The 26,170-nt window shown below is 38.1% G+C and overlaps 1 protein-coding gene across 1 annotated transcript in view; it reads right to left on the reverse strand.

Annotated features, from left to right (window-relative positions):
- Positions 1 to 640: 640 nt before the first annotated feature.
- Positions 641 to 26,170, reverse strand: part of PSMD1 (proteasome 26S subunit, non-ATPase 1) — a 106,167-nt gene continuing 80,637 nt past the window's right edge. The window contains exons 20-25 of the mRNA XM_060106299.1: positions 20,497 to 20,666; positions 18,662 to 18,754; positions 16,924 to 17,010; positions 16,206 to 16,352; positions 2,833 to 2,988; positions 641 to 848 (exon numbers count right to left, since the gene is read on the reverse strand). Of these exons, the coding sequence (XP_059962282.1) occupies positions 2,842 to 2,988; positions 16,206 to 16,352; positions 16,924 to 17,010; positions 18,662 to 18,754; positions 20,497 to 20,666 (644 nt within the window). The 3' untranslated portion in view covers positions 641 to 848; positions 2,833 to 2,841. The remainder of the gene's footprint in view (positions 849 to 2,832; positions 2,989 to 16,205; positions 16,353 to 16,923; positions 17,011 to 18,661; positions 18,755 to 20,496; positions 20,667 to 26,170) is intronic.

Consider the following 26,170-nt stretch of genomic DNA (forward strand, 5'->3'; position numbering starts at 1 on the left):
TGAAAGAATCAAGGTTGGAATAAAGAACTATTCGTGTATAAATGTTGGAAACTACCTACTTTTACTTTAATAATTGAAGGCCAAGGCACAAAAGACCCTACATAACCAAATGTCTGCATTTTTTACTACCTTTAAATTATACCTCAATAAAAAAAACCATGAAAAAAGAAGTCAGAAAAGGAGAAAAAAAGGGTACATTATTAGATCTTGTGGCTAAATAAATTGAAATAATTTATATCTATTGTCCTTAACAGGATCAAAAGCAGGAAACAATAAGCAAAGCTTATTTAAAAAAAAAAAAAGCTTCTGAGCTGCCTAAACAGACTACATTTCCCTTGGATCATTAAAGGGACTTCCTCAGTAAGTGATGCCACCCTACACCCTGAATCCCATTAATAAAAATGCAGAGAATTCTTGGAGTAATAAACAAGGGTGGTTTTCTCTCTTATTTTTTCCATTATTTTTCAAATAATCTATAAAATAGTTTAACTCTTTCACCAATATTAAAGTCATGCATACTCATCCCAGCAATCAAAGATTTAGCTCTTTGGGTTTAGGCGTTTCATGGTGGGAGGAAAGAGTACTAGATCCATTTATTTAAAATCCAGGCTGAAAAACAAACAAGAAGTCCTTGTCCATCTGAAGATCTTAATATATTTATTTGAAAACCAAGTTGTGTGAAAGAGAACACTAGATAGTCATATACCATCTCTTCAACCAAAGACTTGGACACAAGGTCAGCACAGAGGCAATGATACATGCAGTGAATAGCAGGTCTCAGCATGAACTTCCTCACAGGCGTTTCCAATATGAGCCTGGACAATCTTCTTCAGGTGAGCAATAAAATCCTGGGGAAGGCAGGAGAGGGAGAAGCTAGGGTTATTCTTTATTTAAAAAACATTAAAAAAACCCAAAACAAACTACTAGATGTTGAAGTCTAAAACTAGCCTATAGACTTCCATGGTGGTCCAGTGGTTAAGACTCCACGCTTCCACTGCAGGGGTAATGGGTTCAATCCCTGGTTGGAGAACTAGAATCCCACATGTTGCACAGTGCGGCAAAAAAACAAAAAACAAAAAAACACCCAAGATAAAAAACCAAAACAACAAACAAACAAACAAAAAACAAACTAGCCCCTAACCCTGCTGATGCAGTCCTAATATGACAGTTTGTGCTAAGACAGACTATAGTTTCCAAATTCTCATTTGACTGGATATCTTACCCTTTTAAAAACTAACAAGGGGAACTTCCCTGGTCATCCAGTGGGTAAGACTCCACGCTCCCAATGCAGGGGGCCAGGGTTCGATCCCTGGTTGGGGACTAGATCCTGCATGCATACCGCAACTAAGAGTCCGCATGCTGCAACTAAGAAGTCCGCATGCTGCAACTAAAAGATCCTGCATGCTGCAATTAAAATCCACGTGCCGCAACTAAAATCCCACGTGCTGCAACTAAGACCCGGCGCAGACTAAATAAATAAATACAAAAGTAAATAGATAAATAAATAAATATGAAAAAAAAACCTAACAAGAATCCAATTTCCAACTGAAAACTTCTAAGCCATTTTGTAGTTAACTGTCTTGAAAGACTTAATCAGGGGGTTTTCAGTAAGGTATTGTGAAAGGCTGAAGAGGGCTACTGTGAGTTCAGTTCTGCACACAGACTGAGAGCTCAGGGTATTAATATTGTCATGTGCTGGTTGGGTAAAGCTTAGGAAACCATCAAGAGCTGAAAGACAATTTTCAAAAGCAGGAAGGGAAGTTATAAATCTCCAAACTATCTCTTGGAGGCTTGAATATATTTTTCTACTAATAGCAGGGTTTCTGCCTTAACATTTATCTGAGATTTCTATAAAAGCTTTCATTAATTGCTACTTAGTGTGTAACACAGCGCTAGATTTGCAACTTGACATTTCAAATGTATTTTTCTTTTGTCCTAATGTAATAAATGATACTGATCTTACTTTGTTTAAAAAGTAGAATAAATTCATATTTGTTTGACAACGTACTTGTAGTAGGGTGGAATTAGAGAACCTTGATTATACAGTTTATATGCATCTTCAGATACGTGATGACCATTCAAAAAAAACTGGAGGAAACAGAATGACAATTTCGTGAAATTGCAATCTTTTGCATCTAAAAACCCCCTTCAACATTGTTAGGACACTGGCATAATAATAATCTTTTTCAACTGGACAAAGCTTTGTGTTACAGTCTAACTGACCCCAAAGTACCTATAAGCACTATGTCTTATACATATTAGATGTTCAATAGCTTCTCGAATAATGAATGGTAAGGCTTTTAGTGCCAAAAGTATTGCCAAAGGAAAGGGAGAGAGAGAACAATCAGTGAGGAATTTAGACCTGTGCTACTCAAAGTGTGATCTACGGACCAGTGCCCGTCCACAAACTATAACTGATCCACAACAAGGAGCTTACATCAAAATGGAAATCACCTCCGTCACTGAGCTGACAGTCAGTTCAGCTGACTTTTTTGGGGTTAGTGGGTAGCAAGGCTTTTTTGATGAGAGAAGCATTGAGTTACATTCTGGAGCAAGCTCCCTACTTCGTCATGGACCTATGAAATCAGTTTGCAGTCCAGCCACTTTGAATAGCACTGGTAGAACACTAGAGGGTAGAGAGTCAAAGAAGGAAAAAGGAATTGGTATATTCCGTATTCACGAAGAGGTCAAAGAAGGGTAAATTTTAATACCGTTTAGGTAAACAGGGATTAAGTACAAAAGGGAAAAAGTGAGACCATGTCTCTGTATAAAACATTTGTGAAGAACCGACTAAGAGATTTCCCTTGATATACAATTTTGTTCCACACACACCTCTGGTCCTTAGTCATCAATATACTCAAATGGTTCTGGGGGTTCTGGCTCTTGTTCCTCTTCCTCAATTTTCGGGCCATGGGCTGCCACAGGTTCCACCAGCTCTTCAATGTCTTCACTGGTATCCTTCAGAATGATGATGCCTCCAATGGACAGCTATTAAACAGAGCAAGGAATGAAGAAGCACAAGCTCCACTCATATTTCCAGAATGCTCCAGAATCTTTTTTTCTTTTTGCGGTACGCGGGCCTCTCACTGTTGTGGTCTCTCCCGTTGTGGAGCACAGGCTCCGGATGCACAGGCTCAGCGGCCATGGCTCACGGGCCCAGCCACTCCGCGGCATGTGGGATCTTCCCGGACCGGGGCACGAACCCATGTCCCCTGCATTGGCAGGCGGACTCTCAACCACTGCGCCACCAGGGAAGCCCGCTCCAGAATCTTGAGTGCATATTTGTTAAATGGTACCTCAAGGCTACTAGAATGATTTGGAAATAAAGAACTGGGATGGAACTACACTTTCCTAGATGAGTCAGGAAACCTAGGCATTTGTGCCTGTGTGATGCTACACTAGTGACTTAACTAAACTGTTCAAACGTAAGAAGGGGCTAATAAAATCTTCCTGATCTATTCCTTCAGGTTAGTCTGAGGACTGAATGAGGACATCATTGCCAATGTGCATAAGAAAGGATAAAGATAACTGTAATCTATAGGAGTACCTGTAAATTTAACCCAGTGGCTCTGGATGGTAGAACATGTGGTGTTGCTGTTTGGATGATGCATCCCAATTTAAGAAGTATTTCTCAGTACTGCACTAGCCTCAGTTGGACTGCAGGGAGAATGTTTACTATCCAAAGACGGTATTCTAATGCCTTGCTACTCAGTGTGTGGTCCTGGACCAGTAGCATCCTCATTATCTCGGAGCTTGTTAGAAATGCAGAAAACTTGGCCCCGCTTTAGATCTCTGAATTTGTATTTTAACAAGATCCTCAGGTGATTTATATGCATGTTAAAGTTTGAGGCGCACACTACTCTAACAGATACTTTATCATTTGTGAGAAAACCATCATTTTGGACACAAGAGACAATCTACGAATGAAAAGCCAATTTTTCTCCAGCAATTTCAGAATGATAGAGCAATATAAGTATCACAAATATCTGAGTGTTTTTCACTATAATCTACAAATCCTTGTGATGCGAGACAGTGAAAAACTAGACTAGAAACAAAAGGGAAGTAGAGTGTAGAAGCAATTCTATTAAGCTCTCTCCCAAACATATTAGCGAAAGGTAAATTCAAAACTCAAACTGTCTGCCCATCTCTGGTGTGCTAATCTTATTCTATTTGCTTGCCTGTGTCAAAGGAAATGGAAAGCTGCTCTCGGTAATTAAATCAGTCAACAGTGAAGGGAACATTTGGCAAAAACATATTTCTACCAAAGCACATTACTGGGAAGGAAAAGAAGCCCAAGCACGTTAGGCAAATGATTCATGTATGTATAAGCATCTCTGCAGTCCAACCTAATCTAATTTTTACTCATCAGAACTCTGCTCTGCCACGCTGTACAACGGGTGTGCCTTCATGAATTTCTGAACTATTTCCCTTCTCTCAATATATACACATTCATACACATTAATCTATAACCCTTTCACTTAAAAAGCTGGCTTTCCTTGAAGAAAGGCCATTTTATGAATGGACTCTTCCTTTAATACCAATATTCATCCAAGAACAGAGTAACATGGCCACTGTCCTAATACTCCATGGTCTAAAAGTCTATTTGAACCTTCTAAAGGACCAAATGGAGATCAATCTTTTACTCAACAGAAAATATCCATGTTCACCAAAGGACTTCCTGCAATTTGGAAATATATGGCTGCAGATTACAGTGGTACTATTTCATGCTTAACTGGAATGCTCCAGCCCAAATCCTGCAATATAATCAACATATGGGAAGAGCTTTTTATAGCTACATGGTTTAGATTTATTAATGCCTTATATGTTAGAGAGAAAGTTCACACTCTCTAAGCAGAGAATAAGATATATGACATTCTGTTTTCTGACAAGGCTAGTGACAACGGAAGACAGAGGTAATGGGTCACTTCCGGCTGCCAAATGTTCCACACTCTCTATAAGACATCTTTTAAGATGGACAAGAAACAGAGTAGGAATGCCATCCATTTTCAAAACTAAAGCTGCTGGGATTTCCCTGATGGTCCAGTGGTTAAGAATCTGCCTTCCAACGCAGGGGACGCGGGTTTGATCCCTGGTTGGGGAACTAAGATCCCACGTGCTGTGGAGCAACTAAGCCCATGCACCGCACCTACTGAGCCCACGTGCCACAAACTACAGAGCCCATGCACCCTGGAGCCCACATGCCACAACTACAGAGCCCACGCGCCGCAACTAGAGAGAAACCTGCACACCACAATGAAGAGCCTGCGTGCTCTGGAGCCCTCACACCACAACTAGAGAACAGCCCGCGCACCACAACGAAAAATCCCGCATGCCACAAAGAAGATCCCGTGTGCCACAACTAAGACACAACATAGCCAAAAAACAAAATAAATAAATATTAAAAAAAAAAACCCTGAAGTTGCCTCTTTCAAATGCAATGTCTGAGGAAGGATCTGATGACCCTGCCATTGAGGGTTCTGGAGGGAATGAGTCAGGGGGCACCCCTTTCTTCACTGCACACACACAGAGGCAGTCTTTTCTTCCTTTTTAAAAAAATTGAGATATAATTCACATAACATAAATGATCTCTTTTAAAGTATACAATTCAGTGATTTTTTTTTTTAGGATACAAAGTTGTGCAGCCACCTCCACTATCTAATTCAAGAACACATTCATCAACGTAAAAGAAACTCTGCACCTGCTAGCCGTCATTCTCCATCCCCCACTCCCAGCTCCTACAACCGCTAAAGCAACTTCTGTCTGTATGGATTTGTCTATTCTGGACATCTCAAATAAACAGAACCATACATTATGTGGACTTCTGCGTCTGGCTTTTTTCACTTAGGATAAGGTTTTTAAGTTTCAAACACGGTGGAGTATATGTCAGTATGTCATTTCTTTCAGCTGAATAATACTGCATTGTGCATATCACATTTTGTTTATCCATCCACCACTTGATAGACAAATATTTGAGTTGTTTCTACCTTCTGGCTATTATGTATAAAGCTGATATAAACATTAGTGTACAAGTGTTTGTGTGGACATAGTTTTCATTCTCTTGGGCACATACTAAGGAGTGGAATTGCTGGGTCATATAAGTCTACATTTAACTTTTCGAGGAACTGCCAAACTGGTTTCCATAGAGGCTGCAACACTTTACATTCCTACCAGTACTATATGCGGCTTCCAATTTCTCCATATCCTTGCTAACTTTAACCTACAAACCTATTGTCTTTTTCTTTTTCTTTTTTTTTTTTGCGGTATGTGGGCCTCTCACTGCTGTGGCCCCTCCCTGTAGCGGAGCACAGGCTCCGGACGCCCAGGCTCAGCGGCCATGGCTCACAGGCCCAGCCGCTCTGCGGCATGTGGGATCCTCCCGGACCGAGGCACGAACCCGTGTCCCCCGCACCAGCAGGCGGACTCTCAACCACTGCGCCACCAGGGAAGCCCCTATTATCTTTTTGATTATAGCCATCCTAGGGTATTATGAAGTATCTCCTTGTGGTTCTGATTTCCATTTCCCTAATGATGAATGATGTTGAGCATCTTTTCATGTGCTTTTGGCCATTTGTAAATCTTCTTTGGAGAAATGTCTATTCAAATCCTTTGCCTAGTTAAAAAATATATTTTTTTTAATCATTGAGTTTTAAGAGTTTAAAAAAATGTATTTGGATATAAGTCTCTCATCAGGTATGTGATTTGAAAATATTTTCTATTCTCTGGTTTTTTTTTCCACTTTCTTGATAGTGTCTTTTGTAACACAAAAGTTTTTAACTTGATTAAGTCCAATTTATCTTTTTTGGGGGTTGCTTCTGCTTTAGATGTCACATATGAGAAAACACTGCCTAATCCAAGATCATAAAGATTTACAGATAGTGTTTATATAGTGTTAGCTCGTACATTTAAGTCTTTGATCCATTTTCAATTAATTTTTATATATGCTGTAAGGTAGGGATCCAATTTAATTCTTTTGCATATGGATAGCCAGTTGTCTTAAGCACCATGTCTTAAAAATATTATTCTTTCCCCATTGAAGAAAATCAATCGACCATAAAATGGATTAAAGACCTAAATGTAGGGCTTCCCTGGTGGCGCAGTGGTTGAGAATTTGCCTGCCAATGCAGGGCACACAGGTTCGAGCCCTTGTCTGGGAAGATCCCACATGCCGCAGAGCGACTAGGCCCGTGAGCCACAATTACTGAGCCTGCGCTCCACTACAAGAGAGGCCGCGATATTGAGAGGCCCGCGCACCGCGATGAAGAGTGGCCCCCTCTTGTCACAACTAGAAAAAGCCCTCTCACAGAAATGAAGACCAAACACATCCATAAAATAAAATAAATAAATAAATTTAAAAAAATTATAAAAAAATAATAGGAAGTTACATGGCCCTCACCATTCAGGTTTATCTCTCATCCTAGTACTGGGTGTTTAAAAAAAAAAAAAAAAAAAAAAAACCTAAATGTAAGACCAGATACTATAAAACTTCTAGAGGAAAACACAGGCAGAACACTCTTTGACAGAAATCGCAACAAATTTTTTTTTAGATCCATCTCCTAGAGTAACGGAAACAAAAGCAAAAATACACAAATGGGACCTAATTAAACTTAAAAGCTTTTGCACAGCAAAGGAAACTATAAAACAAAAAGACAGCATACAAAATAGGAGAAAATATTTGCAAACAATGTGACTGACAAGGCATTAATTTCTAAAATATATAAACAGCGTATACAGCTTAATATCAAAAAAGCAAACAATCCACTCAAAAAATGGGCAGAGAACCTAAATAGACATTTCTCCAAAGAAGACATACAGATGGCCAACAGGCACATGAAAAGATGCTCAGCATCACTAATTATTAGAGAAATGTAAATCAAAACCATAATGAGCTATCACCTCACACAGGTGAGAATGGCCATCATCAAAAAAAACTACAAATAATACATGCCGGAGAGAGTGTGGAGAAAAGGGAACCTTCCTACACTGTTGGTGGGAATATAAATTGGTGCAGCCACTATGGAGAACACTATGGAGGCTCCTTAAAAAACTAAAAACAGAGTTACTATATAATCCAGTAACCCCACTCCTGGGCATGTATCTGGAAAAGACAAAAACTAATTCAGAAAAATATATGTACCCCAATGCTCACAGCAGCTCTACTTACAATAGCCAGGACATGGAAGCAACCTAAATGCCCACTGACAGATGAATGGATAAAGATGTGGTACACACACACACACACACACACACACACACACACACACACACACACACACACACACACACACACACACACACACACACACACACACACACACACACACACACACACACACACACACACACACACACACACACACACAGGAATATTACTCAGCCATAAAAAAGAATGAAGTAATGCCATTTGCAGCAACAGGGATGGACCAAGAGATTATCATATACTCAGTGAAGAAAGTCAGATAGACAAAGACAAATATAATATCATATCACTTATCTGTGGAATCTAAAAAACGCTACAAATTTATTTACAAAACAGAAGTAGACTCAGATAATACCGTAGAAAGCAAACTTACGGTTACCAAAGGGGAAAGGGTGGGCGGGGGAGGGATAAATTAGGAGTCTGGGATTCACAGATACACACTACTATATATAAAAGAGATAAACAACAAGGACCTACTGTATAGCACATGGGAACTATATCCAATACCTTATAATAACCTATAATGGAAAAGAATATGAAAAAGAGTAGATATATACATAAATGTATAACTGAATCACTTTGCTGTATGTATACCTGAAACTAATACAACATTGTAAATCAACTATACTTCAATTATAAAAAAAGTCAAATTGACCATAAATTTTTGGACTCTCAATTTAAATTCATTTATCTGGATGTCTATCCTTATGCCAATACCAGTTTTGATTACTGTAGCTTTGTAGTAAGTTTTGAAATTGGGAAGTGTGATTCTTCCAACTTTGCTCTTCTTTCTCAAGACTGTTTTGGCTATTCTGGGTCCCCTGTATTTCCATATGAATTTTAGGATCAGTTTGTATATTTCTGCAAAAAAAGTCAGCTGGGATTTTGATAAGGACTATGTTGAATCTATAGATCAAATTGGGGAGTACTGCCATCTTGAGTAATACTAAATCTTCCAATTTGTGAACATTAATTATTGGCTCTGTAGTTTTTTTCCTTGTAATGTCTTTGCCTGGTTTTACTACAGAGTAATACTGGCCACAAAGAATAAGTTTGGCAGTGTTTCCTCCTCTTGTATTTTTTTAGAGCAGTTTGTAAAGGATTGATGCTATTTTTTCTTTAAACATTTGATGGAATTAACCAGTGAAGCCATCTGGCCCTGGGCTTTTCTTTATTGCTTTCTGATTATTAATTCAATCTCTTTACTTGTTATATATCTATTCAGATTTACTATTTCTTCTTGAATCAGTTGTAGTAGTTTGTCTTTCTAGGACTTTGTCAATTTCATCTAAATTACCTAATTTGTTGACATATAGTTATTCACAGTATACTCTCATAATCCTTTTATTTCTGTAAGGTTGGTAGTAATGTGTAAGGCTGATAGTAAGTAATGTCCCTTCTTTGTTTCCTGATTTTAGTAATTTGAGTCTTTCCCCTTTCTTTTGGCTTTTTTTTTTTTTTTTTTTTTTTTTTGCGGTATGCAGGCCTCTCACTGTTGTGGCCTCTCCCGCTGAGGAGCACAGGCTCAGCGGCCATGGTTCACGGGCCTAGCCGCTCCGCGGCATGTAGGATCTTCCCAGACCGGGGCACGAACCCGTGTCCCCTGCATCGGCAGGCAGACTCTCAACCACTGCGCCCCCAGGGAAGTCCCTTTCCCCTTTTTTTTATTAAACAGATAGAAATTTATTTGCCATATATAATAAGAATAATCATAACAATATCCAACTTTAGTATACACGTACTGTGTGCCAGACATGGTTCTGTATGGCTCACGTATGTGCCAAACATACCTATATGTTGTGTCCCCTCCCCCAATTCATATGATGAAATCCTACCCCACCCCCACAAAGTGTAATGGTATGAGAAGGTGGGTCTTTAGGATGCAATTAGGTCATGAAGGCAAAGCCCTTAGGAATGAAATTCATGCCCTTGTAAGAAGCAACATGAAGAGAGTTTGCTTTCTCTTTCTCTGCTATGTGAGGATACAATGAGAAGAGGGCTGTCTATAAGCTGGGATGATGGCCTTTACCAAGAACTTGCTCATGCTGGCACCCTGTTCTTGGACATCTAGTCTCAGAACTGTGAGAAAGAAAGATTTGTTGTTTAAGCCATCCAGTCTTAAACAGTAGGTGGCAATTTGCTATAGCAGCCAGAACAGACTAAGACATACTTCAATGCAAATTACATTTTTATACAGTGTGTACACATCAACACCAATTTATGATTGCACTGTACAGCTGTCTTTTAAATCAGATAAGAGGAAAAAAGACCAAGGAGTGGGTGGTGAGCTGGCCACCCTGGGGACAGGGTGAGAGCAGACTCCGGCCACAGGGTGCGGTCCCTCTGGTGTAGAGTTCTGTGACCACATTTTCTGAACTCCAACTCATCTGATAAAGAATTTTTCTGGATTCCTTCATAATCTTAAGAATTACTGAAGACCACAAATAACAAATATTGGCAAGTATGTGGAGAAAAGGGAACCCTTGTGCACTGTTGGTGGGAATGTAAATTGGTTCAGCCACTATGGACAACAGTATGGAGGTTCCTCAAAAAACTAAAACTAGAACTACCAGATGATCTAGCAGTTCTACTCCTGGGTAGTATTTGAAGAAAATGAACATTAATTTGAAAAGATATATGCACTGCAATATTCATAGCAACATTGTTTACAATAGCCAAGATATGGAAGCAATGTAAGTGTCCATAAACAGGTGAATGAATAAAAAAGAATAAATGGACTACTCCTCAGCCATAAAAAAGAATGAAATTGTGCCATTTGTAACAACACAGATGGACTTGGAGGGTATTATGCTCAGTGAAATAAGTCAAATACTGTATGATATCACTTATATGTGGAACCTAAAATATAAAACAAACTAGTGAATATAACAAAAAAGAAAGAGACTCACAGATATGGAGAACAAACTAGTGGTTACAGTGGGGAGAGGGAAGGGGGAGGGACGAGATGGGGCAGGGGATTAAGAGGTACAAACTACTATGTATAAAATGAACTACAAGGATATATTGTACAGCACAGAGAACATAGCCAATATTTTATAATAACTAGAAATGGAGTATAACCTTGAAAAATTGTGAATCACTATGTTGTAACCTGAAACTTACATAATATTGTAAATCAACTATACCTCAATTAAAAAAATTAATGGAGAAAAAACAGGAAAAAAAGAGTTACAAACAAAAATAAACTTATACTATCTTTTATATTTACCTATATAATTATGTTTACCAGTGCTCTGTATGTTTTCATGTGGATTCAAGTTACTATGTCTTCACTTCATCCTGAAAGGTTCACTTTAGTACTTCTTGTATGGCAGGCTGGCTAGCAACAAATTCTCTTAGTTTTCATCTGTGAATGTCTTAATTTTGCCTTCATTTTTGAAGGATAGTTTTGTTGGATATGGCATTCTTGGTTGAGACTTTTCTTTGAGCACTTTGACTATATCAACATTCTGCCTTCTGGCCTCCATAGTTTCTAATGACAAATCAGCTGTTGATCTTATTGTGGCTCTGGGTACATGAGGAGGAGTTGTGTTTCTCTTGCTGCTCTCAAGATTCTCTGTCAAATCTGTTGCGTTTCTATACAATAACAATGAACTAGCAGAAAGAGAAACTAAGAAAACAATCCTGTTTACAATTGCAACAAAAAGAATAAAATACCTAGTAGTAAGTTTAATCAAGGAGGAGAAAGACCTATATACTGATAACTGAATAAGACATTGTTGAACGAAACTGAAAATACAAAGAAATGGAAAGACATTTCATGCTCATAAATTAGAAAAATTAACAATATTAAAATGTCCATATACCTAAAGCAATCTATAGATTCAATGCAATCCCTATCACAATCCCAATGACATTTGTTTTTACGGAAATAGAACCAAAAAAATCCTAAATTTAAAAATGTAAATACAGAAGACCTGGAATAGCCAAAGAAATCCTGAGAAAAAAGAACCAAGCTGGAGGTGTCACACTCCCTGATTTCAAATTATACTACAAAGCTGTAGTAATCAAAGCAGCATGTTATCGGCAGAAAAATAGACACAACAGACACACAGATCAATGGAACAGAACTGAACATTCAGAAATAAACCCACAAATACAGACAACTAATTTACGACAAAGGAGCCAAGAGCATACAGTAGAGAAAGTAAAGTCTCTTCAATAAACCGTGTTGTGAAAACTGGACAGCCAAATGCAAAAGAATGAAACCAGACCACTCTCTTACAACATACACAAAAATTAACTGGACAGCCAAATGCAAAAGAATGAAACCAGACCACTCTCTTACAACATACACAAAAATTAACTGGACAGCCAAATGCAAAAGAATGAAACCAGACCACTCTCTTACAACATACACAAAAATTAACTCAAAATTTATTAAAGACTTGAATGTAAGACCTGAAACCATAAGACTCCTAGAAGAAAACATAGGCAGTATGCTTTCTGACATTGGTTTTAGCAGTATCTGTCTGGATATGTTTCCTCAGACAAGGGAAACAAAAGCAACAATGAACAAATGGGACTACTTCAAACCAAAGGTTTCTCCACAGCAAAGGAAACCATCAATGAAAAGAAAACCTACCAAATGGGAGAAGATATTTGCAAATCATATATCCATCATACAAGAGGTTCATATCCAAAATATATAAAGAACTTTTACAACTGACCAACAAAAAAAACAAATGACTAAATTTAAAAAAAGGCAAAGGAGTTGAATAGATATTTTTCCAAAGAAGATACAGGTGGCCAACAGGCACATGAAAAGATGTTCAACATTGCTAATTATTAAGTAAATGAAAATCAACCAAAACCATGAGATATCACCTCATACCCAATAGAATGGCTATTATCAAAAAGGCAAAAAATAACAAGGGTTGGAGAGTATGTGGAGAAAAGGAAACCCTGGTACACTGTTGGTCGAAATGTAAATGGATGTAGCCATTGTGGAAAACAGTATGCAGATTCCTCAAAGAATGATCCAGCTATTCTATTTCTGGGAATCTGAAAACACTAATTTGAAAAGATATATGTACCCCTATGTTCATAGCAGCATTATTTATAACAGCCAAGATATGGACACAACCTAAGTGCCCACTGATAGGAGAATGGATAAAAAAGATGTGATACACACACACACACACACACACACACACACACACACACACACACAATGGAATACTTACTACTCAGCCATAAAAAAGGATGAAATCTTGCCATCTGCAATAACATGGATACACCTTGAGGGTATTATGCTAAGTGAAACAAGTTAGATGGAAAAAGACAAATACCATGATTTCACTCATATATGGACTAAAACAAAAAAAGTAATGAACAAGCAAAACAAAACAAAGCAAAAAAAAAACATAGAGAAAACAGTAACTTCTGGGGGGTGAAATGGAGAAAGGGGGGTCAATTGTATGGTGATGGATGGAAACTAGAGTTTTGGTGGTGAGCATACTGCTGTGTATACAGAAGGTGAATTATAATGTTGTATACACAAAACTTACATTTGTTATAAACCAATGTTACCTCAGTTAAAAAAAAGAAGAAAAAGAAGAAAAGAATCCTTCTTTGTCTTTCAACAGTGTGATTATGATGTGTCTAGGTGTGGATCTCTTTATCTTACTTGGATTCACTGAGCATCCTGGATATGTAGATCAATGTTATTCATAAAATTATGGAAGTTTTCAGTCATTATTTCTTCAAATATTCTTCTATACTTTTCTCTTTTTGGGACTCCCATTATCCCATTTCTGTGTATGTTGGTATGCTTGGCTTTTAACAGGTCTGTTCTTTTTTTCTTCACCCTTTTTTTGTTCCTCAGATGACCTATTTTCAAGTTTGCTCAAGTCTTCCTGAATCAGCTGTTGAGCTCCTCTAGCAAATTTTTCATTTCAGTTATTGTATTTTTCAAATCCAGAATGTCTATTTGATTATTTTTTACAATTTCTATCTCTTTACTGATATTCATGATTTGTTAAGACAACGTTCTTATACTTTCCTTTAGTTCTTTAGACATAGTTCCTTTAGTTCTTTGAACGTATTTTAGTTGATTTAGTCTGTCTATTATGTACATCTAGGCTTCCTCAGAGACAGTTTTATTAACTGCTTTTTTCCTGTGTATGAGTCATGTCTTATTGCTTTGTATGTCTTGTAATTTTCTGTTGAAAACTGGACATTTAAATAATATAATGTGGCAACTCTGGAAATCAGATTCTCACCTCTCCCCAGGGTTTGCTGCTGTTGTCTGTTTTGTGACTTTTCTATAAACTATTTTCTGTTGTATGTGACCACTGAAGTCTCCTCTCAGTTACCTGATTGGACAGCTAATGACTAGCCAGGGATTTCCTTAAACACCTGGAACAGTAAGTCTCCGAGTCTTTGCTGAGGGGCTATGTGTGTGATTGGGGCACACCTTCAACAGTCAGCCAGGCACAGACAGAAGAAATCTTTTCGCTTGTAAATGAACAACTGTTACAGCTTCCTTGTATTTATTTTGAGCAAAGGCTTAACAATCATTTAAGTTCCAGCTGAGGAAAATCAGCCTCCTCATATGGCCTCATGACACTGAACATATACTTTGCTCTCTTTAGTTCTTCATAATTGTCAAAATCACTAGGTGTTTTGTGTGCTTAAAGTATTCACTAGTTGTGTACTAATATACCTATTCTGGCATGAGCAGTTTTGAAAGGATGCTGTTAGAATATATTCTCTGGAAACATGTCACTTTAGCGAGCTGGGTTGCAGATTAGATAGCGACTACATTTAATGTGTCCATTAGTGGTTCTATTAATTCATTCATTCGACACTGCAGACCAAGCAGTATTAGGTCTTAGTAATGCAAAATTAATAGGAGATGGGAGAAGACCTGCAAGCTATTCCGTCTTTCCTGGCCTGATTGCCTGCTGCCCACAGATGGCTGATGACTTGTCACCACCACCAAGTAATATTCACTGACAGGATTTACCATGTTCCACATGTTGTTTTAAGTGTTTCACATATAACAACCTATTTAATCTTTACAATATTCCTAGGCGGTAGGTAGTATCACCATCCCAACTATTAGATGAAGAAACTGAAACACGAAGCAATCAACTGACTTGTCTCAGTTACACAGCTAAGAAACGGCAGATCTGCAATATAAACTCAGTTCCGCCCAATTCTAGTTCTTCCACTAAATATCTTCCATCCTTTGCCTTTGTCTCCTCTAGCTGATAATCTAGTCAGGTAAGAGCTTGACTCACAATTGTGGGTAAGAGTTGTCACCACCATCAGGGACCACCTTCAAGATGATGAGAATGGGTTTACTTTTCTATAAGGATCTAGAAATCTTGTCTATGACATTTTAGACAGGTCCAGGATTTGAATGTATTAAATATGTCTACTAATGGTTCTCTAGTTTTCGAGATACAAGAACCTAGAAAATAAAGACATTATCACTGCTCAAATTTCTGATCAGCATTTGTTTCTAACATGCAACATTCTGCCCTAGAATAAATTAAATGGCATGAAGATCCTTTTCTAATTGTAAAATAGAACACTCTAAGTGCTTACGTATTAACTGTATTACCTTGTTCAATCACATTCCTATGAGTTAAGGATGATAATTCTTATTTTAGAGTAGTGAAAACCGAGGAAGAGAGGATTAGTACTTGGCCTAAGGTCTCATAGGTTGAAAGTGGTAGAATCAGGATTCAAACTCAGGATGTCTGGCTCCAGAGTCTGTAGTCCAAATCACTATGCTGTATTAGAAACGTCCATGATGTAAGCCTTTGGTAGATGAAGGATGTTTGTAGGGTCACACAAAGAAAAGTCTCCCCAAATCTATATGGAATGCAAAGGAATGTTCTCCTTTGCTAAGAGATTTATTAGTACTACAGAGCTTTTCCCAATACTTTGGAGATTTATCCTTCTCTATAAAGATTCCATTGCCCTACAGATTAACATCCTACTGGTATATAGTTAAGGGGCATTGGTGACTTACTGGTTTGAAAGGCTGGTATCTGCAGGTCTCTGGCATGCTTAGGACCTTAAGTTGGGCAGGCATAACTCGAGCTGGGTTATCCAATAACTGGAAGTTTGGCTCAGGTTCTTTTTTCTTCTCTTTTTCTTCCTTTTTCTCTGCCTCATCCTAGGGGGGAAAAATAGCCCCATAAAGGTTCACTTCTGTTCTACATCACTGAATAATGTTTAATAAATTTACTGAGCAACTATTAGGTGTAAAAGGTAGTTAGGATTAGACATAACGGAAGTAGAAGTAAAGTGATACCAGACGCAGACAAGAGAGATGGTAACTCTGCTTGGGGGTGAGAATGATATTTAACTTAGTTGTAAAGAGTGAGAAGATTTTTCTATCATCAAAGATATTCAAAAATAAATGATGTTCCCTTTGCCTGAAAGGGCTTTTCTCTCTACCACCATCATCTCACTGTCTGATGAAAATCCTACTCTGCCCTTCAAAACTCATTTTGGTTGTCATTTCCTCCAAGAACTCATTTTTGATTTGTACCCTTCTATTCTTCCCATGAATGGGTGTAATTTCTAAAGTCTCTTCCAATTAAAATTTTGAGTCTTCATGCTTGGAACAGGATAATTATTTAAAGGAAGCCAAGAGCAAGGTATAACAATGTTCAACTAAGGAAGAATCTGGACCATGACAGAGAAAGCTACATCAACCCATATGACCACCAAGTTATACCTACCACTTCCATTTTCTCCTCCTCCTTTTTTTCCTTTTCTTTTTCCTTCTTTTTAGCCTTGGCAGTTATAGATAACACAGCAGTGGAAACCTAGAGGAGTGAACAGGGTAAATCATTGTAATCCCTTACTTACACGCAAATGTACAAGCCCAATGAGAATTCAGTTCTACAGTACTATTCTGTTTCCTTGTAGTAAGTATCATAAAGAACAAAATAATCTGGGAATATAAAGATAACTTACTGTTACAGTCATCAGGTAAATCTTTAGTTCCTAGAGGCCTGTGTCCAATATAACTCTAATTTTTTTTGATCTGTAGTATACCTTGGATGTGAATTTGCTATGATAAGTTTCTAAGATAGAGATTTGGGTGCCACATCCTTTTTTACTTCATAGGGAAAGCACTGGAAAACAAAAATTTTCTCCAAATCTGGTCGTAAAGATCTCTCACTGGACTAGATGCCCTACAATGGTAATCCACAGTGGGTGAGTCGTTAACCTGGAATTATCCTCCTTGATGGGTCTCATTGAAATCAAAGGTGAAACAGGTACTTCTAAAGGCTGGGCAGTAATGGTGTAAAGCTGCCTTTGTTTTAGACTCAAGAGGGAGGGGGCCCTGAAACACAGCTGATGAACAAGATACTGTTGTCAAAGGATATCATCACCTACCACCCACAATTTGGTCAGTTATATAATTATCCCTACTTAACTATAACATTTACAGCAAATAGTCAACTGGCTAATATGGAACGTTCTCTTGAGGGAAAAAATCATTTTCCTAAACCTCAAGTGTCGTAAAGGGTAATTTTACTGAGAAAACTACAGGGGCAAGCACAGCTCTCAATTTCACCATACTTTAACTTAACACGTATCAATGAGTGTCTTCATGCTTGTGGGGAGGAGTATAAATTGGTTATATCCATTTTGAAAAGAAATTTAGTTGACACTTATAAAAATAAATAATGTGCATTACTTTTTTTTTTAGTGGTATGCGGGCCTCTCACTGTCGTGGCCTCTCCCGTTGTGGAGCACAGGCTCCGGACGCACAGGCTCAGCGGCCATGGCTCACGGGCCCAGCCACTCCGCGGCATGTGGGATCTTCCCGGACCGGGGCACGAACCCCGTGTCCCCTGCATCGGCAGGCGGATTCTCAACCACTGCGCCACCAGGGAAGCCCCTCATGTGCATTACTTTTGATCAAGCAATTCCATATTCCTAACCTATAGATATACTTGTACAAGTGCACAAATATACATGTATAAAAACTCTATTCCAGTCCCATTTGTAACAGTGACAAATCAGAAATAACCTTAAATGTCTATCAGATAAAGAACTGGTAAGACAATGATATATATACATAAAGGGATTGCTCTGCAGCTTTGGAAAAAAAGAGATCAATACACATTGAAAGTTTAAAAAAAAAAAATTGTTAAAGTGAAAACAATAAGATACAGAACAGCACACAGAGAATAATTCGATTTGTGGTATAAAAAGTATATCTATGTGCAGAAAAAACATTTGGAGGGATTCACAAGTTGTGATTCCTGCAACACGGGACTTGGACGACCAGGAGAGAAAAGGGCTTTCACTTTATATTCCTGTGTAACGTTGGATTTTACTATGAGAAGTATTACTTTAAAAATACCTACTTTAAAACATAACAATATTTAAAACAAACCCAAGTAAAACACTAAGCAGCTCCTATATAGGTACAAATGGTGCTCAAAGTAGCAAAAAACCTACCTTTTCCTTTTCTTTTTCTTTTGGTACTTCCAGAGGGGCAGGATATGCAAATGTTGATGGTTTACAGTTTGATTTATACTGAACTTTCGGCATCTGAAGAAATAAGAGAATTCCCCCCCTCTATTAAAATAATCAAAACCAAGATTTAAGTATTCTATGCTCTTAACAAGCATACAGATGCCAAGGGGTGCCAGAAGTTTCAATCCTGGCTAAATTACACAGTTATTCAATTATGTTACCACTCCTCCCTTAAAGGCATCTCTCTTCTTTCACTGAATTAGTTTTGAGGTGCTTTACAGAACTACTGTGGTTCCCTATACTTTCTTGAAGCTCTGTGCCTTTGAACCGGCATTCCTTTCATTTTTACTGACCACACACCCTGCTTCAGAGCGTTAAGTCCCACCCACGGTATGAGCGTCAGATCAACTGTTACCTTCTTTGTAAAGTGTCATCTGATTATCTAACCTGCATTCCTAACTTTCATGTCCCTTCCTTGTACCACAGTAACAACCTATACACGTCCATATACAGTTTCTACACCATATAATCACACCTTACAAGAGTCTAGCATGAGCCTAATGGAAAAGTTGGCTTTGCATTACTTATTGACTAGGTTTAAAGTTCTCTAGTATGAATTTTTCTCTATTTACCCAAGAGAATGGTAATAAGCATCACATTTACTAGGACAAGCAATCTTGTCTTTTCCATCCCACTTTCACTGTAAGGAATGGAAACAGAGATCATAAAATTGTGTGCCAGAGGAAGAAGTCCCTAAAGATTATACAGTATGTTTAACCACAATGTTAAATGTTAGGGATTGGGAAAACAAAAGATTTTTGCTCTGAGAGATAAAACTGCTCAATATTTACAAATGTGAGTAGTTTAATACTGAAACACTTAGAGGATAATTAATTGGCTATACAGCTATACTGAAAAAAATCAATTCAATGAAATACTCAATCTTTACCAGCCATTTTTTCGCCTAAAATTTTTCCACTCTGAAAACTTAACAGAATGTTTTAACAATGGCGATGACCTAATGTAAGAGTTATTTAAAGATCAAAAAGCCTCTGAGAGGATGCAAGACCAAGAAAGTGAGTCATCAGGCCATAGGACTGAGAAAAAAGAAATAAGCAAAAACCTCATTAAAAAAAAAAAAAAAAAAAAGGATAGTGTGATGACAGGGAATGTATCACCTTAAGTCTTTGACTTAAGTGACTAGTTTCTTTCTGTCAGTGTCCCTGGCTCCTCACTGCTGGTCTTGCTTTCTGCCACTACCAAAGGGACATCCTCCTATCTTGTTTTCCCTTTAGCAACAATCCTTTCTTCTATCAAATGCCCTAGCATCACATAACACTGAAACATATCCCTGTCTCAAACCTTCCTTCCTTAGTAAGATTTAGTTTAGGTGTTCCTTGTCCAGATTACTGCAATAGCATTGTAACAAATTTCCACTGATATCAGAATGTTTCTAAAATGCAAATCTCATCATGTCATTTATCTGCATGAAATCCTACAACAGCTCTCGCAGACCTTCAATATTAAATAAAATTCATCAGTGATTATAAAGCCTTTTCATATTTTTATATTTTGCCCCCCTCTTACCAATCCCTCTCAATTGATTTACCCAAGGTTACGCAGTTAGTAAAAAGACTTGATTTTCAAAACTTCCACCAACACACTCCTCTCAATAAGGTGATGACTCAGTCTGAAGGGAAAATACTTTATTAATAAGGTGCTAACTACTCTTTAAAATGTTATGAAAATCCTTGTGAGTGGGTGGCCAATAGAATATGGTGAAGATACAATGTAAAACTGAGGTCTCACAAACATACCTTTAAGTCCTTGTTAAGGCCAATGACACAGGTAGGGGTATAAGCCAATGACAGGAAGTGTGAAAGAGGAAACCAGAACCAGAACTGGGTAAAGACAAGGACGCCAACCACAGAAGGCATATGGGTGTGCCCAGTTCTGGACTGCAAGGAGATTGTGACATTATGTCCACCTGTAGAAAAGGAGAGAAATCATAAACATGAATCTAGTTGAGCAATAATAAAGATTTCTAAGTACTACACTAGGGAAAAACTTGGTGATTATTTTGAGAGTATAGTTCTAAAATCTAATATGAAGTCACTGGAATTAGTTAGCCAATGAGCTATCTAGGGTCTCCAAAATTGGAAATACTGGACTCAGCGTAATTTAGAACTTCTTTCAATATAGGTAGGCATTTTCCAAAAACTAAGCCTGAAGGATATCAGAACTTGTATGCTTAATTAAATATTAATCTATATTGTACATTGGCTTTTAATATGCAAACAAAAAGTAAAATTTTAGTACACATCGTATTTGTAAACAATGGCAAAGAGACAAGAGGTAGATACTGTTTGCTTATTTTTATTCTTTCTGCTTTAGTCATGTCTGAATGCAGGCAGCTCCAAGATTAACTAGCCTTGTGATCTTGGACAAATCACTTTACCTCTAAAAGTTTTTTTTCCCATTGGCAAAATGAGAGTTTGAACTTGAGCATTTGAATTAGAGCACTACCACTAACAAAATATCCAATTCTTGATTCAACTGAAAAATTTTTTTGAGGAAGCACAATATGTAAAACAATGAAATCAGAGCTAATTCTGTTAAATCAGAAGAGATTTTGGGCTTGAATCTGACCTGTTAATCTACCTCTTTCCACGTCCCCTAGACTTTCCCTTGAGGGAGTGCAGAGAAACACAGTTTGAAAGCTAGTGAACAAGAACTAAGATCCAAGTATTAGTTAGCTAAGATCTCTACTGGGACCTCATAAGGCTGAGATTCTAGGAGGCTTTAGGGGTTGCAAACTTGAATGTCTTTAGGAACTGGTCAGGTAAACAAATGAGAAAAGTTGGACTGAAAGCAGTGTGGATTGAAGCAAACTGAAAGGTTCATGTCGGGCTTTCCTGGTTGCGCAGTGGTTGAGAGTCCGCCTGCCAATGCAGGGGACACGGGTTCGTGCCCCGGTCCGGGAAGATCCCACATGCCGTGGAGCAGCTGGGCCCGTGAGCCATGGCTGCTGAGCCTGCGCGTCCGGAGCCTGTGCTCTGCAACGGGAGAGGCCACAACGGTGAGAAGCCCGTGTATCGCAAAAAAAAAAAAAAGTTCATGTCATATTTAAAGAGAACATGTTACTAGGGGTGTTAGATCCAGGGTCACTATGTAATTTTGTTTTTAAAAGTACACTTGAATCTGGATTTTGGACAAAATTTTGCAAATTTTGCTAGGCAGGCAAAAACGTGTTTAAGGCAGGTATGGCCCACAGGCTGTTGTGTTGCAGCCTCTGGCCTATAGTAACAGTGTTAGTGTTGGACCCCAGAACTTTGAGACACGAATCTTTTAGCTTATATAATATAGCCCATAAAAATAAGGCTTGTTTGTGCCTAGTCACCATCCTAATGTGAATTCCAATTCTGGATCTCCATTGCTCACGTTTCACTTCTCTTCATCTCAGTATCACACAGACACCTTCATGTATTTTATGTATTTACTTATGGCTGTATTGGGTCTTTGTTGCTATGCAAGGGCTTTCTCTAGTTGCGGTGAGCAGGGGCTACTCTTTGTTGTGGTGTGCGGGCTTCTCATTGCAGTGGCTTCTCTTGTTGCAGAGCACGGGCTCTAGGTGCACGGGCTTCAGTAGTTGTCACACGTGGGCTCAGCAGTGTGGCTCACGGGCTTAGTTGCTCCGTGGCATGTGGGATTTTCCCGGACCAGGGCTTGAACCCGTGTCCCCTGCATTGGTGGGCCGATTCTTAACCACTGCACCACCAGGGATGTCCTGCCTTCATGTTTTGCTTGGAGTTAGGAAGTGAGTACTAACTTTACTAAGCCAAAAAGCATTTTTTATAAGAATCAGGGTTCTACTGTTCAACCAAATAACCTAGATTTTCCTAATACTCCCTCTACAGATATTTCATTTAAGATTTTACCTAGAGATAAATCAGGTATACTTTAATTGTGTTTTTCCAATAGGAATGAGTTATACTTTTACTGTCTGCTTATATTCTTCCCTATTCTAAACCCTACATTCACAGAATACTTCCTATATATTAAGAATTTTGAAATACTGAAAAAGATTCCAAGGAGCCTCCAATCTAGTGAAGACAGATAATTAGATAATTAAAATAAGGCATAAAAGTATTATGATAGGTATAACTGGGTACTAGGCCCACCTACATGGTGGAGGCTGAATACACTAGAAAAAGAGGGGGGAAGGGCTTCCTAGAGAATGTGATATTTGATCTAAGTTTTGAAGCTGAATTTTCTTTTATTTCAATGAAACCTATCTTCTTCAGACTTAGAAACTAAACTAGCCTTTAGTTCTAATAGTTTGAGATTTAATATGAAACAAGGGCAAGTTTATTCTATTGATAGTGTTTACACAGTTTTACAAACTTCACCATCAACTTTCTTAATCTTCAGCTTTTCTCCTTGAAGAAACCAAATCATTGAGTGAATTCTCATAAACTTCACTCATTCCTTTGAAGTTGCCCTCTCCAGATTTTCTCTACTACCATTAACTTCTGAGAGATAAATTACAGGACTAAAATTTTTTCTAATGCAGTTGCAGAAATGTTGTCCAGGAAGAAAGGATATTAGCAAAGTGAAAAAGGGTAAGAAAATAATCTTATACTCCTAATAGAAAATATGGCAGTACACAACTTTTATGTACTTAACACTAAAAAGAGAAATGGAAAGAAGCACCAAAACTTGATTGATTCATCACAGATCAAACAGACACTCACAAAAAGAAAGATGGAAGGAGAGAAGGGCTCAAAGAGGAAGGAGGGGAAAACAGAGAGAGGACTTCTAGTAAAGATGGCAGAATAAAGCTAAAACAAAGAATTATTCTCTCCCCAATTTCTTAACAAATGGCTCTAATTTAGTAGTACTGAATGAATGAGTAAAGGGTTGAAGCCTAAAACCACAAACTTCAAAAACTAGCAGCTAAAAGAAAACATAAAATATTATGGGGTAGTAAAATGTTACTTCTAAATCCTATTGAAAAACCAGTTACCTAAAGTAGCCAATCTGAAAAGGTTACATACTGTATGATTCCAACTATATAACATTCTGGAAAAGGAAAAACTAAAGCTATAGAGACAGCAGAAAGATCAGTGGTTGCCCGGGGCTTGGGGGTGCGGGAGTGGGGAGGGAGGGAGGGATGAAAAGGTAGAGCACAGAGGATTTTTAAGGCAGTGAAAGTATTCTGTATGATACTGTAAAGGTGGATACATATCATTACGCATCTATCAAAACCCATAGAGAGTGAACCCGAATGTAAACTAGAGACTGACAAAATCCAGTCAGTTAAGTGTCAAGTCTTAGTATAGATACCTTGGAAAAAGAAGCGGCAATAAAAGAAATGGTGGTGAGCACTGAATCCCTTTAAATATGAAACTAAGACTAAACTGTGAGAATTATGATTTCACAAGAGTATGTAAATGTTACGAGTTAGGACAATGTAAACATAATATAAAAATTTTGGAAGGTGGCAAAGAATGAGAAGGGAGAAACTATGGCATGTCAATGTCTGTATCACTTATACATGGGAGAGAATCAATACCATCAAGAACTGAAATGGTTTACTTCATCTAAAGTATCTATAGAATACTGTCCTTATTTATATACAGCTGCAACGACCTATCTTTAAGTTAAAAAGAGAAAAATATAAATTGTACGATAAACACTAAAAATTTAAGCAGAAAACTCTCAACTTCTTGGAAAATTAAAACAAAACAAACTTTACTAGACAAATGGATTAAAAGAGAAGGGTATTTGCCTCAAAAATTTAGAAAACAAGGACTTCCCTGGTGGTCCAGTGGCTAAGACTCTATGCTCCGAATGCAGGGGGCCCGGGTTCAATCCCTGGTCAGGGAACTAGATCCCACATGCATGCCAGAACTAAGAGTTCGCATGCCAGAACTAAAGATCCCACATGCTGCAATGAAGATCCTGCGTGCTGCAACTAAGACCCAGCTCAGCCAAAATAAATAAATTAATTAATTTAAAAAAAATTTAGGGGCTTCCCTGGTGGCGCAGTGGTTAAGAGTCCGCCTGCCGATGCAGAGAACGCGGGTTCGTGCCCCGGTCTGGGAAGATCCCACATGCCGCGGAGCGGCTAGGCCCGTGAGCCATGGCCGCTGAGCCTGCGCGTCCGCAGCCTGTGCTCCGCAACGGGAGAGGCCACAACAATGAGAGGCCCACGTACCACAAAAAAAAAAAAAAAAAAAAAATTTTTAGAAAACAGCACCAACGTTCTAAAAAAGAAAGAAAAAGCAAATAAGAGTCAAGCAAAAATAAAGAATTTAGGGGAAAAAAAGACTAACAACAGCATATAAACAAAAAGAGAAATCTCTAGCAAATCTAATTAAGAAAAAGATAATATAATCAAATTAGAAAGGAGACAGATTTTTTAAAAAGCCTTATATATAAGGGAGATTGCCTAAAATTAAAAAATAAGGACGCTGAAAATCTTAATATCACTAAAAAATACTCTAAGTACAAAACCTGACAAGGTTAACAAAAAAACTTACGATATTAAAAACTTCAGCTTCTTTCTCTGATTTCCTTCACTAGAAATATAAACACATTTCTAGTTGACCAATAAAAGAATGGTTGCAATAAATATGGATAACAGTTTTTATTAGAAGAAATTAAGATAACCAATAAGTTTTAGAAAAGCTCATCTAGTAATAGAATTACTATGAAAACCTTGAGATACTATCGTTTTACCTTCCAAATTAGCAAAGATTAATGAAAAAGATTATATTCTACATGCCTAGGGTACAGTTAGAAAAAGAATCTCACACTTGAATGAAATAGTTATGCTTACTCCCTTCTACCCTACTGAGTGAGATATCACCAGTAATAACAGTTAAAGAATAGGTTGAATGAACCCCAAGTCCAAGGTACTAAAGCACACCATTCTATCTTGAAAGGGTAGCCCATCTCTTTCTAAATAAACCATAGTGTAGTGGTGAAGAATGTGAATTCAGGAGCCAGTTGGTACAGTGTGCTATGCATTTACTAGGGAAATATTCCATGTATCTTTTTTTTTTTTTTTTTTTTTTTGCGGTACGTGGGCCTCTCACTGTTGCGGACTCTTCCGTTGCGGAGCACAGGCTCCGGACGTGCAGGCTCAGTGGCCATGGCTCACGGGCCCAGCTGCTCTGCGGCATGTGGGATCTTCCCGGACTGGGGCACGAACCCGTGTCCCCTGCATCAGCAGGCGGACTCTTAACCACTGCGCCACCAGGGAAGCCCTCCATGTATCTTATTTTAGGATGATTTAGCTACTAGAATTTGTCTAAAACCTAATATTTTCCTCCAAAAATTTCCAATGTCAACTTGTTTAAAACTGATATATACTAAGAAAATTAAAGGAAAAGAAATCAGCTGACACTCACTGAGCACTTTACTAAGTGACTGGGACTGTTTTAGTGGCTTTACATATACTTTTAATCCTCCCAACACTATGAG

This window comes from Mesoplodon densirostris, chromosome 8 (assembly GCF_025265405.1).
Source record: "Mesoplodon densirostris isolate mMesDen1 chromosome 8, mMesDen1 primary haplotype, whole genome shotgun sequence".
Taxonomy (NCBI): domain Eukaryota; kingdom Metazoa; phylum Chordata; class Mammalia; order Artiodactyla; family Ziphiidae; genus Mesoplodon; species Mesoplodon densirostris.